Source organism: Phasianus colchicus, chromosome 5 (assembly GCF_987193195.1).
Source record: "Phasianus colchicus chromosome 5, bPhaCol1.hap1.1, whole genome shotgun sequence".
In the NCBI taxonomy this organism is placed as follows: Eukaryota; Metazoa; Chordata; class Aves; order Galliformes; family Phasianidae; genus Phasianus; species Phasianus colchicus.
In genome coordinates this window covers 22,529,644-22,553,226 of record NC_143440.1, presented here as the reverse complement: position 1 = coordinate 22,553,226, position 23,583 = coordinate 22,529,644, and the positions used below count along the sequence as shown (strand labels likewise).

Below are 23,583 nucleotides of genomic sequence, written 5' to 3'. Positions count from 1 at the left end.
GGAGCAGAAGAGAACGTAACTAACAAATAAAGAAGGAAAGATAACGCAGAAATGGAGATTTTAACCAAAGCCTTCTAACTTTTCCCTTCCCCACCTGCTCACAACGATAGGTTCTCTTGAAATCAGCATGATGGCATAGCAGGGACACCTAACTTCTGCTGATTTCCCTTCCTTCAGGGCCTCCCCTGCCCGTCCTCACTCTTTCCTGCCTGTGGCCAGACCACGTTCGGCTAGGAGTGGGCAGCCAGGTCTGGAGGGACTGCCTGTGCCCAGCCTGGGCGGGGGAACTCGGGGTGAGATGCCCAGCACTGCTGCAGTGCGGGCTGTCGCTACAACTGGGGTCAAAGGGGAGAGGTAGGCCGGGCTGCCCCAGCCGTGTTCCCCAACCTCCCTTGCCCGGACTGGGCCAGGGGGAGCCCGGTGCGGCGCTGCTCTCACCTGGTGCGGGCTGCTGCTCCCGCGGAGCCAGGGATTCCTCGGACCCGACGGCACGGCCACACCTGCGGGGAAGGGCAGAGAGAAAGGAGGGTGAGCAGGCGGGGGCAGCGGCCTCGCACCTCACACACGTGCTGCCGCACACACACGGACACACGCACGCTGCCACACGTGGGGCGCAGCCTGCAGCCGGCTCCCGGACGGCAGCCCCGACGCTCCAAGGCGAAGGCGCGTTCCCGTCTCCGCGGGGTACACGCGAGCTCTGCTCCAGCCGCAGCCCCGAGGGCAGGGAACCTCGGCCCGGGGAATCCCGCAGGCACGTCGAGGGAAGCCAGCCCAGTCCCGGGCGCCCCGGCTGGAGGAGGAGGCCGCGGTGCTGCAGTGCGGAGGAGCCGGGGCCTCCCTTAGGGCGACCCCGACGGGGTGGAGGCGGAGGGGGTCTGTTCTGCAGGGCAGGGGCAGCGGCGAGCCGGGACGACGACCGCGGGTCGCTGTGCTGCCGCGTTTGGGAACCTTTGGGGAAGAAGGCGGCAGGATAGAAAGCCGGGGCAGGCGGGGAAAGCGTTCCGCGGGGCGGCGGCGTCGGGAACCGGGCTGGGAGCTGCCCCCGAGCAGAGAGGAGCGGCCACCGCCACCGCCCCAGCAGCAGCAGTCCTCAGCATGGCAGCAACAGTTGGCTGCCAAGGTAGAGAGACGTGGAGCTGGCGAGGCTGCAGCTCCACTAGCTCCCGAGCTGCCCCCCCACCAAGACCACCCCTGGTTTCAGTCCTCTGAGGGGTGAGGCAGGAAGAAGAGGGGATGCTGCTTTAGCCTCAGCTTGGCTGATTCCTCTCATCACTTCTTTTTTTTTTTTCCCAAGTTCCCTCTAGTACCTTGTCTCTCCCTTTAAAATATGCTCACATGAATAAAACCCCTGCAAGAAGGTTTGCTGGCTACTGGAAAGGACAAATACTTTTTTTTTTCCTAAATAGAAGAGAATAAATAATTATGAAAATGCAAGCCTACTTGAAAGATATCGTGACCCTTCCACCTCTGTTTTCATCAAGGCAGCTAGTGCTCAAGCTACGTGTCCTGAACGAGAAGGAAAGGAGGAAGGGGAGCGACGAGGTGCTTTTCCTTTGCCTCCTTTCCCTGCTCATCCCTTCGACAGCCTTTTACTCTTTTCTAAAGTGCAGGCAGGTCTTCAAAATCTCTTTTATCTCTTGAGAAATATTAACTCTTAGCCCCGACCGTGGTCCTCGCCCGATCTCTCCACTGCAGGCTTCCCTGAACTGCCAGCTCAGCCCTTTCCCGGCGGATCTCCCTCCGTGCCGGCGGCAGGGCAGCGGGGAGGAGAGCCCTGCCGGCTCCGAGCAGCCCCGACGGTCGCTCGCCCCCCCACCCCTTTTTCTTTCCCAGACGGTGGAACCATAGGCCCCTGTGTCGTGTCGAGCGGCCGCTCCGCTCCCAACTTGCTGCTCAGCTCTTGTCTCTTTCACGAGGCTGATCGGCACGGACAGAAACGCTTTTAATCTCTCGCTCTTTTGGGGGGCGGCAGGCAGGGAGGGGCTCTTTTTGTTGTTTATTTCTTGCCCACGGAACCGGGCTGGTAATTACTGCAAAGGGAGGGAGAATGCAGCTTCCCCAACTCCTGCCTGAGATGCTCTCAGAGCTGTGTGCACGCACAAGGCAGTTTCAGAACCAGAGAGCTGGTGCTGATGCTGCTCTGCTCGCTCGCAATCACCTCGTCCAAAAGCGGAGCCTCGGCGGGGTTTTCCCCCGGATTCCGCCTGTTTTACCCTTTTCGGGGGCACTAGCTTTTAGGGAAAGAGTGATCGGGGCGATCGCCGGGCTGCAAGTTGCTCAAAATCGGGTTGGAAGTGGGCAGGGGGAGGGAGGCGCCTTTGGCAGCGCCTGCCTGGTGCAGCTCCCGCGAACTGGGGGCTCCCCCAAACCGCCGCGGCTCCGCGCGCCTCCCCCTCTCCTCCCTCCCTATTATTTATGGGGCGATCCCGGCAAATCCCACCCTCCCCACCTCGGAAGAAGCCGAGGCTCCCGATTACGGAGCGTTTAATGAATCGCTCCGAAGATTTTTTTTTTCCTTGATTTTTTTTTTCTTTTTTTCTTTTTTTTTTTTCTTATGAATTGATCTCGCCCAGCCAGGACTCCCGTATTTTTTAAATACGGAGATGCCCTGGCGGGAGGGGAGGGGGAGAAAGGTGAGGGGCGGAGAACTTTTCGGAAGTTTTATTCTATTTTTATTTTTCCATTAATGAAATAAAAACGACCATACAGTTATCCGAATCAAGGTGTGATCTGCTCCGATAGCCAAAAGTCGATTAAAAAGTTCGGCGAGAAGCGGCGGTGGGTGCCTGAGTGCCCGGGGGGACCGAGCGGGGTGGGAAGGGGGAAAGGGTGTTTATTTCTGCCACTACATCGCTCCCTCTATCTCTACACACAGATATATACGCACAGCACGAAGGGGTAGGGGGGGAGGGGGGGGGGGATGAGGGGGGAGGCTGGATGGGGAAGAGGAAGAGGTGCCAGGAATTAATAATAGAAGCCCACAGAGTCTAGGTAAGTCCAAGGCTCGGCGATCGCAGCTGCTGCTCCTTCGGCGAATGCGCCCTCCGCGAATGCTTTTTGGGGTAAGGGCTTCCCGGGTAGGCAGTTATGTACAGCAAGCCCAGACCGCAAAAAGATTCGCGAAGGACAAAGTCTGCCGCGGCTTCCCACATCCATCGGCCGGCCGCCGCCACACCATCCAGCGGACCCACGGGCGATCGCTCCGCCATCCCCGCCACGCTGGGTCCCCACCCCCATCCCCACCGAGCGCCGCTCCGAGCCCCGCGGCCCCGGGCGAGGCGAGGCAGGGCGAGGCGGCGGGGGGGGCCGTCACCCCCCGGCGGGGCCGGGGCCGCGGGAGCGTGGCGGAGCGCGGCGTGTCCGCGGCCCCGCTCCGCGCGGAGGCTCCGGCGCTGGGCACAGGCGCTGCGTAAAGAGAAAACTCTTCCCCCTGAGCGCTAAATAAATAGAGAGCAGGCGGGCAGCTCATTGGTGCGGGCTAAAATCGTCACCCACCAATCAGGCGGCGCCTCACATTGCCTATTTCTGCCTTTTTTTTTTTTTTTTTTTTTTTTTTTTTTCTTCCCGAAAGGGGGAGAGGCGGGAGAGAGGAGGGGGAGCGAGAGAAGGGGAAAAAAAAAATAAAAAAAAAATAAAAAGAAGCATCTCCATGGCTAATTATTCGCCAAATCCACGACCACGGCGCGTCCGAGAGCGCGGCCGGGACCCCCCAGCCTTCTCCTCGCCATCCCTGCCCTACCCTGCCCGAGGGGCTCCGCGGAGGCACGGAGCCGCCCCGCCGTCGGGGGACTCCGCTGCGGAGCCGCCGCTCGCCCCGACGGGGGCGCCCCGGGCCGCCGCCACCTCGCGGCGGGCAGCCGGGGACACGGGGACCCGCGGCGGGCACTCGGCACGGCAGCGTGCCGCCCCCGGCTCCGGGCAGCCCCCGGCGGCGACCCTCCCGGGGCGGGGGGGCGCGGGACGCCGCCTCCCGTCGCATCGCCCGAGGTCGCGAGCCTCCGTCCCCCGCCGCCAGCGGGGACGGGGACGTCCAGTTCCGAAAAGTTTCCGGGACGCGGCACCCAACTCCAGAGCTCCCCGCTGCCAGCCCGCGGGGTGAAAGCAGCCCGACGGTGCCCGCGGGCGGCGGCGGAAAAGCGAACGCGCGCCCACGCCGCGTCCCGCCAGACTCACGCGCGACACGGGGAAGAGGGACCCGAAGGACTCGGGGGGAACCTCGCACCTCGGCCGCAACTCAAAAGTTGGCAGTTCGCCCCGCTCCGCAGAAGGGACCCGCGAGCGGCGCCGCCGCCTGTCCCGAGCGCCCCGCGCCCCCCGGCCCCGTTAGCCGAGCGGCGGAGCGGCGGGCAGGGCGGAGGCACGGGGCGGCGGAGCCCGGCACTTACCTGGCGCTGCCTCCCGGCCGCTCCGGCGGTCCCGCGCCGCGTGCCCGATCACCAAGGAGTGTTTTTTTCTGTTTTTTTGTTTTTTTGGTTTTTTTTAGAAAGCCCAAAAGCGAAGCGTCCCTTCCTCCAGGTATGTATATAAGTTACTGTACTGTGTGGGAGGGTCACGATCTCGCTAGGTGCAGAAGATTCCCCGGGATTAACCCCTCCTCTCCCTTCCCCTCCTGCAACTTGTTGAGGATGGCACCGCGCGCGCACGCGGAGCGGCACACGGCCGCACGCACACACACGCGGAGCGCGGCGCGGGAGCGGTCCGGTGCCCCCGACGGCGCGGTGATTGGCCGCGCTGCTCGTGGAGAAGGGGACGTCTCAAGTCGAAGTCACGATTTCTCCTCAGTTTGGAACCATCTGTGACTGGAGCCATGACGCAGCCAGAGCACATTACTCACTTTTACAGTCACGACTTGGAAATCCGTGCAGTTTCCAACCAAAATTACACCGCCACCATTGAATTATTTAATAGGATCCAGTTAAGGGTAATCTCATGCATTGTGCCGGAGAGCGGCGGTCGGGAGGGGAGGGCTTGGAGGCGGGGGGCAGAGGGAGGGCACTGCTGGGCTTTAATCGCTGTTTCACAGAGCCACTGTTTCCGAGTTCCGACGATTGGCTGCACGTGCTGTAAGGGCTTTTTTTCCTTTAAACCCCAACCAAACAAACCGGGGACGGGTCCGTTTGTAAATACGACCACGCGCGCTCGGGAAAGGGACGGTTCGGTTCCTACAGTCAGGGCGTCCGTGGGCGGAGTGCCGCGGTGCGGCTCCGCGGGGCTCGGCGCGAGGAGCGGCGCTTTGTGTGCCCGCGGCCGCGGCCGCAGCGCGGCATTGTCTGCAGGATCCGCCGGCGGTGCCGGGCTTTGTGCGGTAGGTGCACCATTTTCTAAGCTCGCTCGTACCGTGAGGCGACGGCTAAGCGCGCTCAGCGGGAGCTGCCGCCGCGGCTATTGTCTGCCTGTACCTCTCCCACCCCTGCAGGGCTCTGGCTGCGGCGGAGCCTCCTCCCTTCTCGGCGGCTCCGGAGCGGTGCCGCGGTGCGGGGAGGGCAGGGGCTGCCCGGGCTGCCCGCCGTGCCGGCCCCGCTGCGGGGCTGCGGCGCCGTGACCCTGCAGCTCGTCCCCGCGCCTCTCGTTCGGCCGAGAATCTATCTGCCTAAGGACGCGAAGGACGGGCGATAATAAAAGCAGACACCCGCACACACACTATCCGCAGAAGGTGTGAGCGCTTAGCGGGGAGAAACGAGGTGGGAGGAGAAGGGGTGAGTCCAAATAAAGCAACCTATAGCCTCCTATTTTGCGGTGCACCATCATCAGGTACAGCTCTTTCAAACGCACGGGCGGGAAGGGCGGCGGCGGCGCGCACGGGCGCGGGGAAACCGTCGCGGGAGCGGCTCCCTCGGCCCCCGCGGCGGCGGGACCGGGCCGATTCCCCCATACCCCCCCATGCGGCGGCGGCGGCGGCTTCAGCACCGGGGAGCGGACAGCGCCCGGCGGCGGCCCCGGGCGGCGCTCGGCCCGCGCCCCCCGCCCGGCCCCGCCGCGCCCCCCCGAGCGCAGCCGAACGGGGGGCGGGCGGGCGGCAGAGGGGCTCGCTAGCGCCGACAGAGAGAGAGCGAGAGTTGCAGCTCGCTATTGATTCAGAGATTTACCGACAGGGTGATTCCCCTTTCTGCAAGAATTCCCTGTCTCCGGGCTCCGTGCATGCAGCAAATGCGTTACGGAGACGAGCGGAGCCCCCTCGCTTTAAAGAAAAGTAGAAAGGGAGGAAAACAGAGGGATCCGAGCATGCAGAAAGGAAAGACGAGACTCACGGCCGCTGGCTGCAGCATGCACAGGAAAGATCGCTACTTACCGAGCGGGAACTCCTCGGGTAGGGGAGGGGGCGGGTGGGGGGGGGGGGGGGGCGAGGATCGGGGGGTGGGGGGAATCCAACAATTAATTTCCAGACAGGAGTTGGAAAAAAATACTGCGGTGATGTCCAGGTTTTCTTCCACCCGCGCTCGCTTTTTATACAAGTGCAACCCTCTGTCTATTTCTGGAACGCGATCAAAACCCTGATGCTATTTTTAGCAGGTACTGGGGAAAAAATCCACACACAAAGGCATTTCGCTGGAACGCTACGTCCAAAACATTAAATGTGCATTAAGTCTGCCCCCCCCATACCCCCCCCGGCACACAGCCATGCGTCCCCCTACCCCGGCTTCTTTCTGCACCACCATCCACTGTTGCTTTAGGTGCATCATTGCAGAAAATAAAATAAATAAATAAATAAATAAACCACCAACAAAACCATCAACTGACCGCCTTCCGTGCTGTCCTATTGCACAAACCCCTAATCCACTGTTGTACTGAGTCTGTCTCTCTGCCTGTTGCCTTGCAAGCATTACTGTGTCTTTCTTCTTGCAGTGTCTTTGTAAAGTGGGCTTTGGAGAAAACACAACAAGCATCATGCACCACTTTGCCATTGTGCACAAACGTGGGTTTCAGGCAGGGATACTTGCTTTGCCAGGAGACTGAGGTGGCTTCATATGGTGAATTGCACCCAGCACAAAGAAGGGCTGGTTTTTTTTTTTTTTTTTAATTCTCTCCTCCTCGCCCCCTGCCTTTCTCCCCCTTAAAAAATATATATATATATATAATCCTTTGTTTGGAGAATAAAGGATCTATAAATATATATATGAAAAAAGGGTGTGTGTGTGTGTTTGCGTTCTAGTAATTCACTACGAGGGGGGACTGGGGAAAAAATAGAATCATTAGGGCTTGCAGGCTGCAAGGAGCCAGCCTGAGACTCCTTTGCAAGGCTGCGTCAGTTATCAGCTATTGACGTCACGTTCAGATTCTCCTCTTCAGAGGCACTAGTTCATCATAAAAGATGTCTGTGCTCGGAGCTTTGTGCTTGCAGAAAGGCACTTCAATTCGAGGAAAAGAGTTAATTAGCAAGCCCCATATTTGTGGCGTGCAGCTTTCTGTGCAGTTGCACAAAAAGCAGGCGGGGGGAGGGTGCAAATGTGTGTTTGTAAGGGGGGGGGGGTGGAATCTTATGCGCTGGGGATAGGGAGGTGTTTCTCAAAACACACACACACACACACACACACACAGAGCCCATGCAGAAGCACAGACAGAGAGAGGGCAATCTGCATAGCCAGACACTGCAAGAAAATGTACCCCCCTTCCCCACCCACCCCCTCCTCGGGTATGGCTGTGGCAATTTTAGAAAAAAAAAAAAAAAAAAAAAAAGAATCAAAACCTCAGGTTTCTAATATTTGCAATGCAAACAGCACTGGGGAGGGGGGGCTGAATATATTTTAACATCCCTTCTCCCCAACCCCCCCAATCTGAACAGCAGCAGCTCGCACCCCCACCACCTTACACTTGTATTTGGCTACTGTAGCAAAAGACAGATATTGATAAAACCAGGATTAATTCTGTATATTTGTCAGGCAAACAGCCCCGTCTCCTAGAATGACGCAAATAACAGATTCTATGGCTCTGGCTTTCTATATTCTGCACCCACGCACTCTGCTTGGTCTCCCACGGAATCAGCTACAGAGAGCAATGATCCAGATTATACAGAGAGAGGGGTGGGGGAAAGGGAGAGAATAACAAATGAAATTGCAATTAAAAATTATAATGCTGCTCCAGTCTGTACGCAAATGGCTCAACCTGAGCTTGCACAGTGGCACACACCGACACGCACTCGTGCCCCTGAGCCCCCTGCCCCTATACCATGGGGCATCAGCAGCATTTAGACAAAAGGGAATTGTCTTGCTGACAAATGCAGGGTTTATCCAGCAAGGAGAGGTGTTTCCTTTATGCACCACACCTTTCCCAGCTCCCATTAAGCAAAACACATCCCTGAAACGACCTGTCTTGCCACTAAGTGTGTGCAGAGGGGACAGTTAACACACAAGCTGGGGAGAGGAGTGGGGCCATCCCCACAGCCCCACATGAGCTAAGGAGGACCTCTACGAACAGGTCATCTTCTCCGTCTGCCAGACAAAAGGATGCAGCTATTTCTCAAAATGCCTAAAAAAAGTCAAGCGCAAAGGGCTGTTACTATTTTTAAACCTCTCTCTCATTTGTTGGAAAATGGCACTAAAAGCATTAACCAAACTCCCCGCCCCCGGGGACACAGTCAGACGCACGGCGAGCCCTGAGGTACACTGAGGTGGTGGGGACTGTCCCTTCCCCAGGTGAGGGCCAGGGGTTCCCCACCACCATTTCCACCACTAATCCGCATCACACCCCATGCAATGGGAGAAGCAAAATGTCGGGGCAATCAAGAAACCCATAAGTTATTTACTGTCTAATCTGTACACACACACTCCTTATTTATTAACTCACTTAATTATTACCAACTTCTTTAGCAGACAGTGAATTTCCTAATGTCAATAAGCTGCAATCAATGAGGTAGGGCTGTCTCTCCCTCTCTCTCAAAGCCAGACGGTGCTGTTGTCATGACTGCCTGTGATAGGGCGGCACCTTAGGGTGGGGGGAGGGCCACACCTGTATAGGGAGCACAGCAAGGCACCATGAGGCTCAAGGAGGTTGAGGGGCCATTCAGATGACCGTATGCAATGTGTTAGATGCAACCACACACATCATCATCCACACATCAGAGCAAACCCGTCTCCACAGGACTGGGAGAGATGTTATACTTCAGACCTGGAATGAAACACAGCCCAACCCATGGTTTTTCCATGGGAAACCGGCCCATGCAGTAGGTGTAGCCCAGAAGACAGATAGAACAGGAAGAAATATTTCAACAGGGCTAGACCTTACGCCAAGGTCAGATCTTGTTCCCTCAAGACACCCGAGAGCCAGCTGTGGAACATACCTACTCTGAGGAGCTGCAGTGAAGTTCAACCTGGATGAACAAAAATGTTAGGCCATACAGGAGCTTAATGATGCAGATGTGCACATCCAAACTTTCTTCCAACACTCAGACCTTTGAGAGCCTTGGTATGCTCTGGAGGGAGGGAAGAGTGCAGCCATTTTCTCTCTCTTCTTGTCCTCACACAAACTGATTGCTTTGCACTTCTGTGTAGTGGTCACCTCTGTGAATATGAACAGAGGAAAGCTGGCCAGCCCCAGCTCTTCTCTGTTGGCACCTTTTCCTTGCAACACAAGGGGTGATTCTGCTGGCAGGACCTGGAGTGGACCCACAGGGAAGCTGTGCATCTCCTGGGCCTCAGGAGCCCTGTGCCTACTCCTCAGTTGGGAACCCTATCTCCCGAGCTTCTCCCTGGAGCCCCACAAGTGTTTTATATTCTAAACTCTCCCACATTAATGAAAGGACTAATTAATCTTTCTACCGCATGGTTTGGAATGTCTTTCTGGAATCTGTAGTATCACCTCGCAGCCTCAATTTCATCAACTCGTCTCGTTTCTTCATTTACTCTCCTCTCTTCTCCACCCAAACATGTCCTCACCATCCCAGCAGGCTGTCCTGCTTGCCTGCTACTAAAAGCAAGGTGGAAGCCACGTCCAGTGCCTAAGGAATCTCTGGCTTAAATAAATAAATAAATGGGAACCATCCAAACTGGAAAGAATGTTTGGCAGTCATCTACCCAGCAGCCTCCCATTTCTACTCATTGGGAGCACCAAAGGGAAAATTTATCTTCTATCTTCATATTTTAGTTATCAGCAATGTTCTTGTTTCTAAACAATTAAAACTCCCTACCAGCAAAGACTTAACGAAAGCAGAAGCTCCTGCACTATTTCCTCCACCAAAAAATAATACCGCAGATCCTGGACAAAGTGGTGCCATGCTCTACAGCAACAGTACACTGCCCAGAGCTACTGGGGTGCCAAAGGGAACAGCCCCACCTCTAACACGTGGGATCCGCATATTGGCCTCTCCTCACCCTTGGAAGTTTTCCTTCCATACTTCGCCCTAGTGGACAGTGGCACACATGGGGATACTATTGGGCATAATACTCTTATTATTAACAGTAAACTGTTAGCTGGCACAAAATCCTTGCTCGGAACAACCATGATCTATCGGTTACAAAGTCCACAGGTAAAAACTATTTTAGTGGCATTTATCATTTTTTAAATTTTTATTTGTTTATTTATTTAATTCACCATGTTTAAAATCCAATTTCTTTCTCATTTTGGATAAGAAAGCGGCTTTCACCTTCTCTCTTCAGGACAAGGAATGGCCACAATCAAGACTACAGAATGGGGGTAAAACAGCCTAAACATGTTTCAGTTCCTCAGCCCTTGATGTTCTGCTGACCTGTGAACTGGGGACTGATTTATAGACATAACTGTTAAAAAAAATCCTTCTGACCCCCACATACTTACACTAACAGTCTGTTCTTGGGCTCCACCCAGGCAGCTGAATGCCATTTGATAAATTCCAAACGTAAAAAGAACAGAAGAAGGCCAGAAACAAAGAGTGAGGTGCCACTAGGAACTTACAGAAACCCTCAGATTTCAGAATAAAATTCACCTTGTGTTAGAGCAGTCAATAACTTATACTAGTTAACTCTTGTTACAGGAACACATAGCACCCAGAGGAAAGAGGAATCGCATTGAAATGAAAATAAATTAGTGACATCCCTTCAGCAACCTACTGCCTGTTACAGATGGCAAGGTCTAAGTTAGTGATAGGACCTGAAGAAACGTGATTGCTATCTGAAGCGGGGGCCTGGGATATTCCTCTAGATATGAGATATTCCTCTTCAAAAGTCAAATTTGCTGCAATGACTATTAACCTGAAATTTCTTGCTGAAAGGCTTATTCCTTCAGCATTTTGGGGGTTCTCCTCAAATTTCAGGTGAAGAGCCCATCACTTCATGCTTGATTTAGCCACCTATAAAATGAATATAAGATGATACCTACTTACCTAACCAGGATGTTCTTGAAGATATCTATAGTGTTGAGATAATCAATAAAAGTCATCAGTAAGAAGACAGCAATATTACAAGTAATCAGAGAGATCAGAACACACAAGGAAGCACAAGAAGGAAAGGAGCACTTTTGCTCCAACAATAGAATGAGAGACTGGGCAACATTTTAGTAAAGAAAATCTCACCTGTTTCAGAAGATCAAGATTAAGACTTGAGACCTCATTATACGGAAGTTTTGGAGAATCTGGATGCACAGACCAGGAAACCAACAAAACAGAAATGCTCGTTCCGATGTCATCTCATACAGATTGCATCAATAATCAACTTGAACAGTTTTTGATACCTGGATTGCTTTGTTGTCTTTAGTTTTTCTGTTTATATTACAAAGAAACGTAATAGCTATAACATGTAAAATGGCAGAAACTGGATCTTCCTCCAATGGCTGCAAAATCAAACCCTAGAGACATACTTCTGTGTAGGGGGGATGAAAAGAAGAAAACCATTAGCATAATGAAACTAGTGGAAAAAGAGTATGATAGTCTCAATATTGAGGATGATATCAAAAGGAAATCATAACAGTTTTTAATAAAAGTGGAACCTATGGAAGAAATACGGTGAATAGACATCATACTTCAGATACATGAAGCATAATCTTTGAGGAATTCAGCTGCAAATTTGATGAGCCTTTACACTAAGACTTGATTTTCATTAGCCTTTGAAATGGAAACTTCATTAATAAGACCCATGACCCTTAACACAATGTGTAGACATATCTGGCAACCACCTTAAAGAAAGAGTTACGAACAAGTACAAAAGGTAAGACAACAGTCTGTGGTGCATTATACAGAATCTTGTACTGAGAAAAAAAAAAAAAAAAAAGTGAAGGCAGGGATGAAGAAATACCAAAAATCTGTATCAATCTTTAATTCAAAACTAGCCGGTATCATAGCCAGAGGGAGAGAATGGGACATAGGGTGGGGATGATATTAAGGTAATTTAGGAAGAACTTATTTACTAAGATAATAGAACACGAAACCAAAGGATCCAGTCAAAGGAAAAAAAAAAATCCAGTTCTACCCAAGGAAGAAGATGGTTGGGTGAAAAACCAAACCAAACCAAACCAAACAAACCCAGTCATTTAGCTGCATTTCATAGGTGATCAAGTGAAATACAAGGCAAGATACCTAGGGTTATCCAGACACGGCCTTACAAGATCTTAACCAGACCTATGATGATCCTGTAACAAGACATGCTACTCTTTTCTACTTTGTTGCCCCTGATTTGTCCTTCCTTACAGCGCAATTCAGTCTAGCTATCAACAGTCACAATACAAAATTGCTACTCAACCAGAGGCTCCAATGGATAGTCCAACCAGGACAGGCTGGTGAATTTGTCACTTCTCTACTTACCTTTTGGGGTACAAAAATCTCAAATGTATACCATTCAGAAGTTCTGGTATTCCTATCTAGCTAGAGCTCAAACTTCCAGAAATCCTCATTCAATAAGTCAGAAACATCTGGCAAAATGGATTCCAATACCACCAGGAAAAGTTAAGACCTGAATAGAGCATAAGACCTAGATCACATATGACTTCTTGTCTGAACATCTATTTTTATCACTGGTTAACATTTATACATTGCATGCTAATAGCAAGTTCAGCCCTATAAATGGCACCAAAATCCAAGCTGTTTCTGCTTGGATTCAAGCTGTCTCAGCTATGCACAGTTTACAAATTAAGCCACTGGTTCCCTGACTGTGACTGGCAAACCATCAGTGTGTACAGAACTTTTGGAAATCCCAGAAGGACCAGCTGGCCAAACAGCAATGGCTTTTGTTTTCTCAGCTGCTGAATCTTCTCTACAGAAACATGCAATGCTTGAATTCCTTTTACTTTGCCTTGTAAATGACTACTGCCATTGATAACATAGTGATACTCGATCATTAATTGAAAGGAGGCAATTCATCTGATTGAACATGGCAGTGGAAACATCTACAACACACGGGTCAGGTCCCCTAGGGAAAGCTGCAACAGCCACTGATATCACTGAGAAGACAGGAGGTGCCATGAAATTAATAGAAAAAGGTACTCTGAAGAACATAGTCCCTCAAGATAGTCCTCAAAAGCATTGTTGCATTGCATATATTCAATCACCTAAGCCAACAGATGACCACACATGTGGTGAAATCAGTGTTCTCCTCCATGTTGTCCCATCATTGGTGGAAACACCAAAGCAAGAGACGGGTAGCACCTGTGGCTACATCTACATTTCCTTGATGTCAGGAAATGTTCATTAATACTTACTCAGCTCATCACGTGAGCTGGTTGGGCAAGTGAGTGTCATACATAACTTACTGAGTATTAGTAGAATAGCTGGAGATCCATGGATGAGCGACAGAGAAGCGCAGGCTATTATGGAATTGCTATAAATGCCTGTTGCAGAGCCAGCTGATGAAACACACACTTCTGCAAATCCCTCACAGATCATCATTTTGGTACAGCTTTTGCAGTAATTACAATTATTGTAAGGACTATATGAACAGAGATACAGAGTCTGAATTATGTTCCATATAATGATTTTCTGGGTAGTTCAAGGTTTGCATATAAAAGCTATCCTGAACTGTTGTTCAAGACTGACAGTGAGTACTTAGCTAAAATTAGTAATGTGTTAATTTAAAAAAAAACTTTAATATTGTATCAGTTGATTGCTCCTTGCATTAGCAACACATGTCACCAGTTAAACTTTCAAGTGTGAGGATTATTATGTACTGACAATCACAGACTTAGCTCTCATTCTGTTGGATGCCATGCAAACAACAGAATTAAAAAATAACCACATGGGATGTTCTAGATAGAAGCTGACAGCTGAAAACAGAGGTTTGGATGTTAAAATAAATTATCCTTATTTGGGGGGGGGGGGGGGGAGGGGGGGGGAGGAGAAGAGTAAGAATAGATTTTTATCTAATCACTCCCAGTAGAGTGTACACCGTACAAAATAATGAATGAGACATGATGCCTGACCCATGAGGTTACAATGCAAACAGAAGAGCACAGACAAGGACTGACTTCCATGAAGAACAGATGAACATGTCTTGTGTCCTGGTGTGATTTTGTACTTAAGGATACGTGGAGACTTTTGCATTTTGGAAGAGTTGCAGATACATCAAGTGGAGTGTCTGCAGAAAAGCGTCTCGCCTTCGCAGATGTTTCTGATAAGATCAGAGACAGATGCAAGTTGGTAGGAAGGAGATGTTGGACAGAACATTGATGTGGAAAGTCATGAATTGCCAGATCAAGATGTACAGCCTCATGGTTGTTCATATTCCAGCAGTCATCAGGAAGCTGGTGCTGAAGATTGAAATGTGGAAGAAATTGCGGCTTCTATACAACAAGGATTTGCAAAGATACAGTGCAAAACATTGGTGAGATAATCCTACACTCTTGTTTCTGATCAGGGTGTTTCAAGAGGGGCAAGTGTAATGGAGCATGGGAAGTACTCTGTTACACTCCATGGAATATGTGGATGAATGGAGCTGCTCATCTTTAGTACTAGTTTTTCAAATGGGAAGACAGAGGTGAACTAACCTGGCAATAAGACAACAGCATATGGGTGTCAATAAAGTTTGGAGCATCTTTCAGAGATGCCTACAAGAAAATTGATAGAAAGCTATACTTCTGCCAAAGTGTTTCTGGGCTTGTGCTGTTTTCTTCTTCTTCTTTTTTTTTTTCTCTTCTTTTTTTCCTGGAAACTAAAGATGCATCCAGATGACAAACTCTGGCCATCCATTTATCCACTCAAAGTACAACATTTAGCAGCACTGAAGCCTGATTGATCAATGGCCATAAAATAGCATGAAACACCTGATGAAAGATCAAAATACATCACCAATACTGGTGTTTTGTCAAGTCCTTCAGTTACATACATAGCTGCATAAAAGAGTGAGTTGCTTTGTATTCCTACAGAGTACATCATAGTGTGGGGTTGCCTCTCTTGAAGGATTTTCATAAGGTACAGGTTTAGGTGCTCATTTACTATGAGGAAGGTCGCATCTAGACCACTAATGGTACTATACAATTTCTGCTAAGACAATCCAGAGAGATACTCTGAGAAGAAATGCGGGTTTACTCACCTTAAAGTCTGTCCATCTGACACTTAATATGTTGCATGGTGGCATACACTCTCACCATCTTGAATAAAACTTTGTTTTAGAATTAACTTATGTGGCATAAATAAGTGGTATCACCAAACATGAGAAATCAGAACAGCAGGAGAACACTCAAAGCAGGGGGAACCTTAATCAGGAATATCCTTCAGCACAAACATCTGAACCCTGAAAAGCCCTTTCAGGGGAAGATCCTTTGTTGCTCTAGTCCCACTCATTGCTGAACCAGAAGGACAAGGAAGTAGAGTCAAAGGACAGAGCAGAAAAAGAAATGGAAGTTAGCTCCTTCAAAACAGAAAATTCCTCTACATCTGACATAAAAAGAAATAACATCTGCAATACTGCAGGAAGGTAGCTGAGCTGTGTGCAAGCTGGAGAATTCCCTCTATTGCAAAAGCTATGCAAATATAATTGTAGGCTAGAAAGTGCTGTGACTCATAGGTGAAGTGGATGTGAGAATATCTGGGTCAGAGAGAGTCTGTACTGAGAAGACCATGTGTAAGACCTCAGAAGTTCCCAGAGAAGGCAAAGTGAAAGGAGTTAATGAAAACTCACCAGAAAGAGTCAATTCTGCCACAAATTGCTTCTTTGAGGCAGCACATGAGGATCTCCTGAAGGGATCTAAACCTGGTGGCATTTCAGAACACTCCAGTATCAAGATCAACCAAAGATTTGAGGATGAGATTGAGAAGAAAAGAGATGAAGAACAAACCTCAGAAAATGAGGGTTGATGACAATTTGCTTTTTTTTTTTTTTTTTTTTTTTTTTTTTTTTAGCACAAGATGAGATAGGCCATTGAGCCAAGAATCGGAGGACTAATGCATATTATGAAGGTACAGGTTGGACCCAACACAGCACTCCCATGTGATGGACTCCACTTGTTGTGGAGCTCTGCAGAGGAAAGACGAGAGAGGCAAGAGAAGTACTGCCTCATTGTGCTTCAGCTCCTGCAGCTCTCACTAATCAGATGACCCCAGTGATGTATGCATCGATATTCCCAGCGATAAACCATGGGTTTTCCATATTTTCTCAGCTGGATGTGCAAATGACAGACTAGGGTTGAACAGAGAACAGCAAAGATGACCTGAGGCTGAGCTAACTTACCATTTCCATATTTGGAGGGCAGATAGACTGAAGGTGGAGTATGCTGGAAAGGTAGAGATGAGGGCTTTGCAGCCCCCAGCTAATTCCTAACCATTCTGTGCTTCGTGGCTGTGAGCAGCCCATGGCTTTGTCTTCCAGCATTACCTCACACCTGAGGGCATTTGGCCATCACCCTGCAGCTGGGATTTGAACCCCCTCTGGGGCTAGGCTGCTTCCTGTGCCTGCAGGGATCCCATGTCCCAGCTGCAGGGTCAAGGTGCAGCTCTACAAAGTGCCTCAGCTTCTTCAGGAGGACCACATACCAGGCAGAGTACGTCACTTGCAGCACCACTCATCCCACGGTGCCACTTATTGGTCTTCTGGTTCAAAAGGAGCAGAGAGGGGTCCTGGGATGGGAAAGGCTCTCCATCGATCAGAACAGCCTGATCTTGCAGCGCTTTATGCTTTCTCCCCCAGATGGTGAAGACCATCCAGCTTTTCCAGATTAAGAAACCCACTTGAAATTAGCAATAAATCACACCTGCTCTTCACAGGCAGGGCAGCTGTTGCTAACCACGCCGAGTGCAGCAGCACTAGAGGAGAGCAGAGCGTGCACTGCAGCTGGCTGCTGCCACACAGGAGGCACAGGCTCAGCAGATGCTGAACTCGAGGTCCTCCCCATGTCCAGGCTCTGCAGTTGTCAGGCCCCCAGGAATTCAACAAGCAGCTCGGGCTGCACGTTGCAGAGCAGCAAAGTTTGCATCATGCCATCCTCTCTAGTTTCTCTATAGATCAACTATCAGAAATTACTATGTATAAAGATTTCCCTCTACAGGTGGTTAGAGCTTGTAACAGCCTCTCACTTTCTTGCATCACTTTAATTGCTATTTTGTCTCATCGTTTACTTTGCTATCGTTCTCCCCGCGCCCCTCGCCGTGGGTTTGCAGCCCATTCCCAGAGGTACCGAATTCTCTATGCAAGAAATGCCAACTCCCTCCGATCCTTCTGAAGCTTCAACGCTGCCGACTTTGATTGCAAAAAGAGCCAAAATCCCAGCTGCGAGCTCCTTACCCGAGCGAGTCAATCCCCCCCTCATCCCCCAACCCCACAAATGTGCCCCAGTGAAAGTTGCGGCCCCTGCAAAAAGTCTACGTGTGGACGGGGGAGGGGGTGGGGGGGTCTCCAGCGCGCAGCTCCCTCCTGCAGCCCTGCAGGAACAGGGCAGGATCCAGCACACGAGAACTCTTTGCACGGAGAGGGACGCAACGCCTGCACCAGGCGGGCAGCAGCACACGTCGGGAGGGAAAGTGCTTCTTGCAAAGCATCTCGCGCCGGGATCGGGAAACTTTGCGAAAGGCGAAAGCAAAACACCTGCACACCCGGCACCCGCACCCGCGCGCACACAGAGGAACCTACCTTGCCACATCTTCTTCACTTATTTTGTGTGCAAAGGGGAAAAAAAAGAAAGGAAAAAAAGAAAAGAAAAGAAACAGGAAAACAACAAACCAAAGCGGTCCCCCATCAGAACAAAAAGAATCGCTTCCCCCCCCGCCAAAACTGCGTCCCCTCTTCCCCGCGCCTCGGCTGCATTTCTAGGGAACGGGGCCGGGGGGGGTTGGGGGGGAGGGGGGGCGGAGGGCCGGCCGGGAACTAGCGCGTGGCGGGCTGGGGGGCTGGCGTCATGTGTGGCTGCACTCAGCCGGGAGAGAGGCGAAAAAAAAAAAAAAAAAAAAAGAAGGAGAAAAAAAAAATGAAAAAGGGAAAAAAAAAAAAAAGGAGGGAAAAAAAAAAAAAAAAGAGGAGGGGAAAAAAAAAAAAAAAAAAAAAGAGGAGGAAAAAAAAAATCCACCACCACCACCCCGCTTGGCGCTCGCAGCCGCCTCGAAGCCGGAGCGCCCCCCCCCGCCCAGCCGCCCACGCGCCGCCCCCGCACCGCCGGGCCCGGCACCTCCCGGTGCCCGCGCGGGCGGAACAGCGCGGCCCCGCGCGCCCCCGCCGTCCGCGCCCCCGCCGCTATTTATAGCCCGGCGCGGCGGGCGCGGGCACACGCGTGTCCCTGCCTGCCTCCGTGGGCGGCACGCAGGTAGCGCGCCTCGCTCTGCACTGCGTCTCATCGCTCTTTGAACGTTTCGGCTGGTCGTGTCGGGGTGGTTTTTTTTTTTTTTTTCCTTCTTCTTTCATAGAAGGGTGGGGAGCGCGCAGCCCCGGGGTGTTTTTTTTTTTTTTTCCTTCATAGGGGGTGTGTAGGGGGGGGGAAAGGGGGGTGCGCGGGGCCGGGGCTGCGTGTGCGGGAGCCGCGGTGCGGGAGCGGGCGCGCAGCCCTTGGCTCCCGGCAGCACAGTCAGTTCCTCCAGTGTGTGCTATTGACCTGCATTGACGTCATTGCGTCATTAGGTCTCCCTTAGAAACACTGACTTTCAAAAATAGTATCAAATTAATTCAGCTGGCAGAGAGGAGCCACTAGCTGGAATGAGCCATAAAACTCCAGAATCTTCAGCCCGGCCCCCCCCCCACCTCCCTCCCTGCTCACCCCCCCCCCCCTCCCCTCCCAGCAAAGCGGGGGGAAATCGGATTGTATGGAAAATACCATTGATGGAATCAAAAAAGGAGAGAAAGAAAGAAAGAAAGAAAGGTGGGGGGGGGGGGAAAGAGAGCCCGAATTAGACCGCCAGCCCGAGCGCTGCCTCTCCCTCGCTCCTCTCTCCCTCTCTCCCCTCCTTTCCCTCCGCTGAGCTAAAAATAGCCCCCGCGAGCTGACTGCGGTATCTTTTGTGTTGCATCGTTCCGTTTTTAGCTCCGCGTGCGCTGCCCAAGGGCGGCCGCGAGGGACCGGGGGCGGCGGCGGCGTCGGCCCTGCGGGACCCCCGAACCGGGCGGCGGTACCGAGCGGAGGGCCGGGCGGGGGCCGGGGGTTATTTTAGGATAGCGCTCACATTGCCGCCGAGCCGCGGCTCCCGCTTTCTCCCTCTAGATTCGCTTTAAAAATATCCTTCCCTCCTCACCCCACCTCGCTCACGTGGACCTGTGGGCAAGCACATGTCACCCCCATTCATACGGACACAATGCAGCCGAGCGGCGGTAATGCGCGGCGATGGTACATTCACAAACAGCGGCGCGGGCCCTCGGTGCAGCCTTATTCCACCCGAAGGACACCGCAGCCCGGAGGAATCCGATAGGGCTGCTGATGTACGTGGGCAAACCGCTCGGCGCTTCCTACTCGTCTTAGCCCGGACTGAGCAAAACCGATCGATCCTCTTTTTCCCTTTCTTTAAAAATAAATAGAAAATAAAATCCCGTTGACGCTGCAGCTGGAGGATCCGAACCCTGGGGCCGCTGTTGGAGGGCAGTGACAGCAGGGGGTGTGGGGTCAGACCCCGCGTATGGCCACCTCCACCTGTGCTGTCCCTCGTGCAGGAGGGGTCCCATCCAAGACCGTCCCACTGATTGAAGATTTACATACAAATATATACCTAGGCGTTTTTCCTTCGGTGAAACTGTTCAGGAACAGAAGCGCTGTGCTAGACAGTAATAATTTGCGAGATCAGGCCTTAAATAGGGCTCTCACCCTGCAAACATTTCTTCACGTGCCAAGTGTTAAGGCTGTGACTAATCTAGTTGGAAATCAAGGGGATTACTCACAGTAGTAACATTAAACTCCCACGCGTTTGGAGGACCGGGGCCGGGCCGACCGACCACCACCGCAGCACCGCTGTGCACCCAGCTCTGCTCCCAGCCCGGTGGCCGCACCCCGCTCCATCCCGTGCCTCCAGGTTGCTGGGCTGCAGCACGGTGCTTTGCTGCCCGCGTGTCTCGCGGAGGTAACGCCGTGGATTTAGGGTCATTTGAGCAGAAGGACCCGGCCCCCAGCCTGCTTCACGTGGGCGGTTCACGAGCCGCTTCCCTTCGCGCAGCGGCCACATATGCACTGCAGCTGTCCCCGCGGGCTGCCGCTTCCCTGAGGGTTAGCAGGGGAGGGCACGGAGGCTCCACCCTCGCTCCTGGGGGAAGAAGGAAAACAGGGCCGCGACCTGAACGCTTCATTCATTCTTCAAATGTTGCTCTTCATTTCGCAGCAGACGCTCTGTTCAGGCTGCTCTGTTGTTGCCATTCATTTTATTGGTGCACGGCCCCCACCAACGGCACTTCAGCATGAGCAGCAGACCCCTGAGCTCCAGCTCCCGGAGCAGCTGGTGGCACACAGCCTACAGCAGAGCATGGTGGGCAGGTTTCCAGGCAGGTTGCAGGTACCATACCTCAGTGGCTCCAATGGTGCTCGTGAGACCTCAGATGCACCCATGCACTGAGATGGGGACTGCTCTCCCCGCAGCTGTTAGGAGCTGCACAATACATGCACTGCCTGGGTTTCCCAAAAGTGTCTTTGGCCAAGTTCCACTATTTCTGGGCTAGAAGACAGCACTTGCTCTAAAATAAAGGGTCAGGTTTTGCTCTCGAAGCCTAAGTAGCCAGGAACATCCTAATGACTGAGTGAGGAAAGATGGAAGATGCTTAAAACTTGGATTGGGTTACCTGGAGCAAGGTGAGTTAATGCAGTCCAAGGAAAACAAGCTTGGCTTGGTCATCTGCCCCAGTAAGGTGCTGGTACCACATCCCTCCCTCACACAGACTGCTCCTGGATTTCAGGTTTCTTTCCCCTGGCACTTGTCTCAGCATCAGTGTGATGCTATGTCCCCATACAGCTCCAAAATCACACCGAGAGGGGGGTGAAGAGAAGGGTACAGCTGAAATGGGTGTGTGGGAGGAAGGAGGAGAGCTGCCAATGATGTGGGCATGGAGAATACGTGGAGAGGAAGAGGAGATGTCAGAAGGCATAGGGACAAAGGTGTGGCTGTAGCAATAGGGAGATCAGAGGCACTGAAGCATGGTAAGGGATCAGAAAGAGCTGGAAGGAAGGGATTTGGGGCTGAAAGCGGTGGAGAGAAACAGGACAAGCTGACGAGCTGGACTTTGCAAACTTCTCAGTCACCATCTGTACTCACAGAGATTTGGAGTCCACTGTTCCATATCTCCTACACCTTCCCTTCATGTCCATACCCTTCTCTAAGCTCTACAGCCTGGAGAAGAGAAGGCTCCGATGGGACCTTATAGCATTCTTCCAGTGCCTGGAGGAGACCTCCAGGAAAGCTGGGAATGGTCTTTTTAGAAGGCATATAGTGGCAGGACAAGGGGAAATGATTTTAAACTGGAAGAGGGTAGATTTAGACTAGATATTAGGAAGAAAATCTTAATGGTGAGGGTGGTGAGACAGAGGAACAAGTTGCCCAGAAATGTTGTGAATGTCCCTTCCCTGGAAGCACTCAAAGCCAGACTGGATGGGGCTTTGAGCTACCTGGACTGGAGAGAGGTATCCCTGCCTATAGCAGGGGGGTTGGAACCAGGTGATCTTATAGATCCAACCCAAACCATTCTGTGATTCTATGATTGTATGATTCTGTTATCTCCTCCACCATCCCCAGAGGTGTGCTCAGGGCCCAAGGCCGCTCCCCTCCTCCTTCCCAAGGCCACACACATGGGAGAGGGAGCAGAGGGAGCAGCATGGAAGCAGTGAGCCACATGGGGAGCTTGGGTTTGTGTGGAGGGACGGGGCCAAAGAAGTCTGCATGGCCCAGAATGTGGCAGGACTTGCTGCAGGACGCTGGTATGGGCACGTGGGACAGACCTCCGTGGGCAGAGCAAGTAACAGGCTCCCACTTCCCCAGCACAGACCCTGTGCTGTATCCTGATCTCAGCTTCTCTGAGTTGCTCCCACTGATAATCGATACAACCACAGTCAACACAGTGAATCCACTCAGAATAGATGCAGATAAATGCCCGATTTCCAATTCGTTGTCTGTGTTTCTAATAATAGCACACCCAAAGAGAGTGTCTCAGGTCTATTTATTAGGCTCCTCACTTTTTGCTGTGCCATTCCCAGGAGCTAATGCCAGCAGGACACAGTTAAGGTGGTGCTGGGGAGAGATATTGCTTTCTTTCAGCGCGCGCGCACACACACACACACACACACACACACACACACACACACACACACACACACACACACACACACACCCCGCTGTTGTGCCAGGGTGCCTGTCAGCACAGAAAGCCCTGTGCAGGTTTTTCCTGCCTTCACCACGCTGCAGCTCAAAGTCTCAGAGAGGCCATTTTGAACAAACTCATTCAAGACCTAAATCTGTTTCACACCCCAGGTGAATCTAGCCTTGCTCTTTGTACAAAGCCTCGCAATGCCCACGTCCTGCTCGCACTCGCACGGGGGAGAGACGGAGAAAGAAGGCATGGCTGCCTGCTGACCCGCACAATGGGGGCTTTCTGCCTTTTATGAGGGAGACAGAGGGTTTCAAGCCTGAATCTTTGAAGCTGAATAATGATGGCTGTGGGCCTGGTCCTCCCCTGCGAGGCGGCTGGAGGAGGTGCTCTCCGTGACGCACTGACTTGTCACTATGGAGCAATCCAGTATTCCCCCTCCTCACGCTGTGGGGACGGCGCCGGCAGTTTTTCTTTCTGCCTGGCATATTCCCTCCCCCTCCACGTCAAAGACAGGCAGGGAAAAAAATCCAGAGAGCGGGGTCAGGCCCACGCCATGGCCCTGCTCCTCGCTTGGGGTGTAGCCTGTGCCAAAGGCCAGTCCAGGCCATGGGTGAGGGTCAGAGGCATGGCCATAGCACTCTGCAGGAAGGGCTGTGGGCAGCAGGTGTGGCACACACATACCTGGTAGCACTGGGGCTGTCCTGACAACCCCTCTTTACCAAAATCATCCTTGGCTGAAGTCTAGGCAGTTGTTGGAGTTACCAGCAGCCAGCTGCACGTTTCCACTCACAAGCTGAGATCTTAGGGACCGACTCCAGCACACCTGGCTCCATGTTGGACCAAGAAGATCAGACTCAAAAACAGGCAATAAAACAGCCACTTACTGTCAGCAGCAAAATCTTCTGCCCACCTCCTCTCTTCCCTTACCCATTGCACTTGGAGATCTCTTAGAAAACAGGACCCACCAACATTTCCCAGCCCTTCCCCTCCCCACCACAAC

At 52.1% G+C, this 23,583-nt stretch overlaps 1 protein-coding gene across 8 annotated transcripts in view; it reads right to left on the bottom strand.

Moving 5' to 3' along the window:
• LOC149917797 (uncharacterized) overlaps positions 1 to 20,391 on the bottom strand; it is a 75,376-nt gene extending 54,985 nt beyond the window's left edge. For 4 of the 8 annotated variants that reach the window (XR_016466821.1, XR_016466820.1, XM_090140817.1 and 1 more), the window contains exons 1-2: positions 20,178 to 20,391; positions 439 to 500 (exon numbers count right to left, since the gene is read on the bottom strand). Coding sequence is in view for 3 of the 8 variants with exons in the window: in XM_090140817.1 (XP_089996943.1) it covers positions 439 to 500; positions 20,178 to 20,380 (265 nt within the window). In the remaining 5 variants the exon portion in view is untranslated. Of the gene's footprint in view, positions 1 to 438; positions 501 to 4,385; positions 4,823 to 6,289; positions 6,307 to 17,954; positions 18,100 to 20,177 lie in introns of those variants that run through there. The other 4 variants (XR_016466825.1, XR_016466823.1, XR_016466822.1 and 1 more) reach the window with 4 other exon arrangements.
• Positions 20,392 to 23,583: the final 3,192 nt, after the last annotated feature.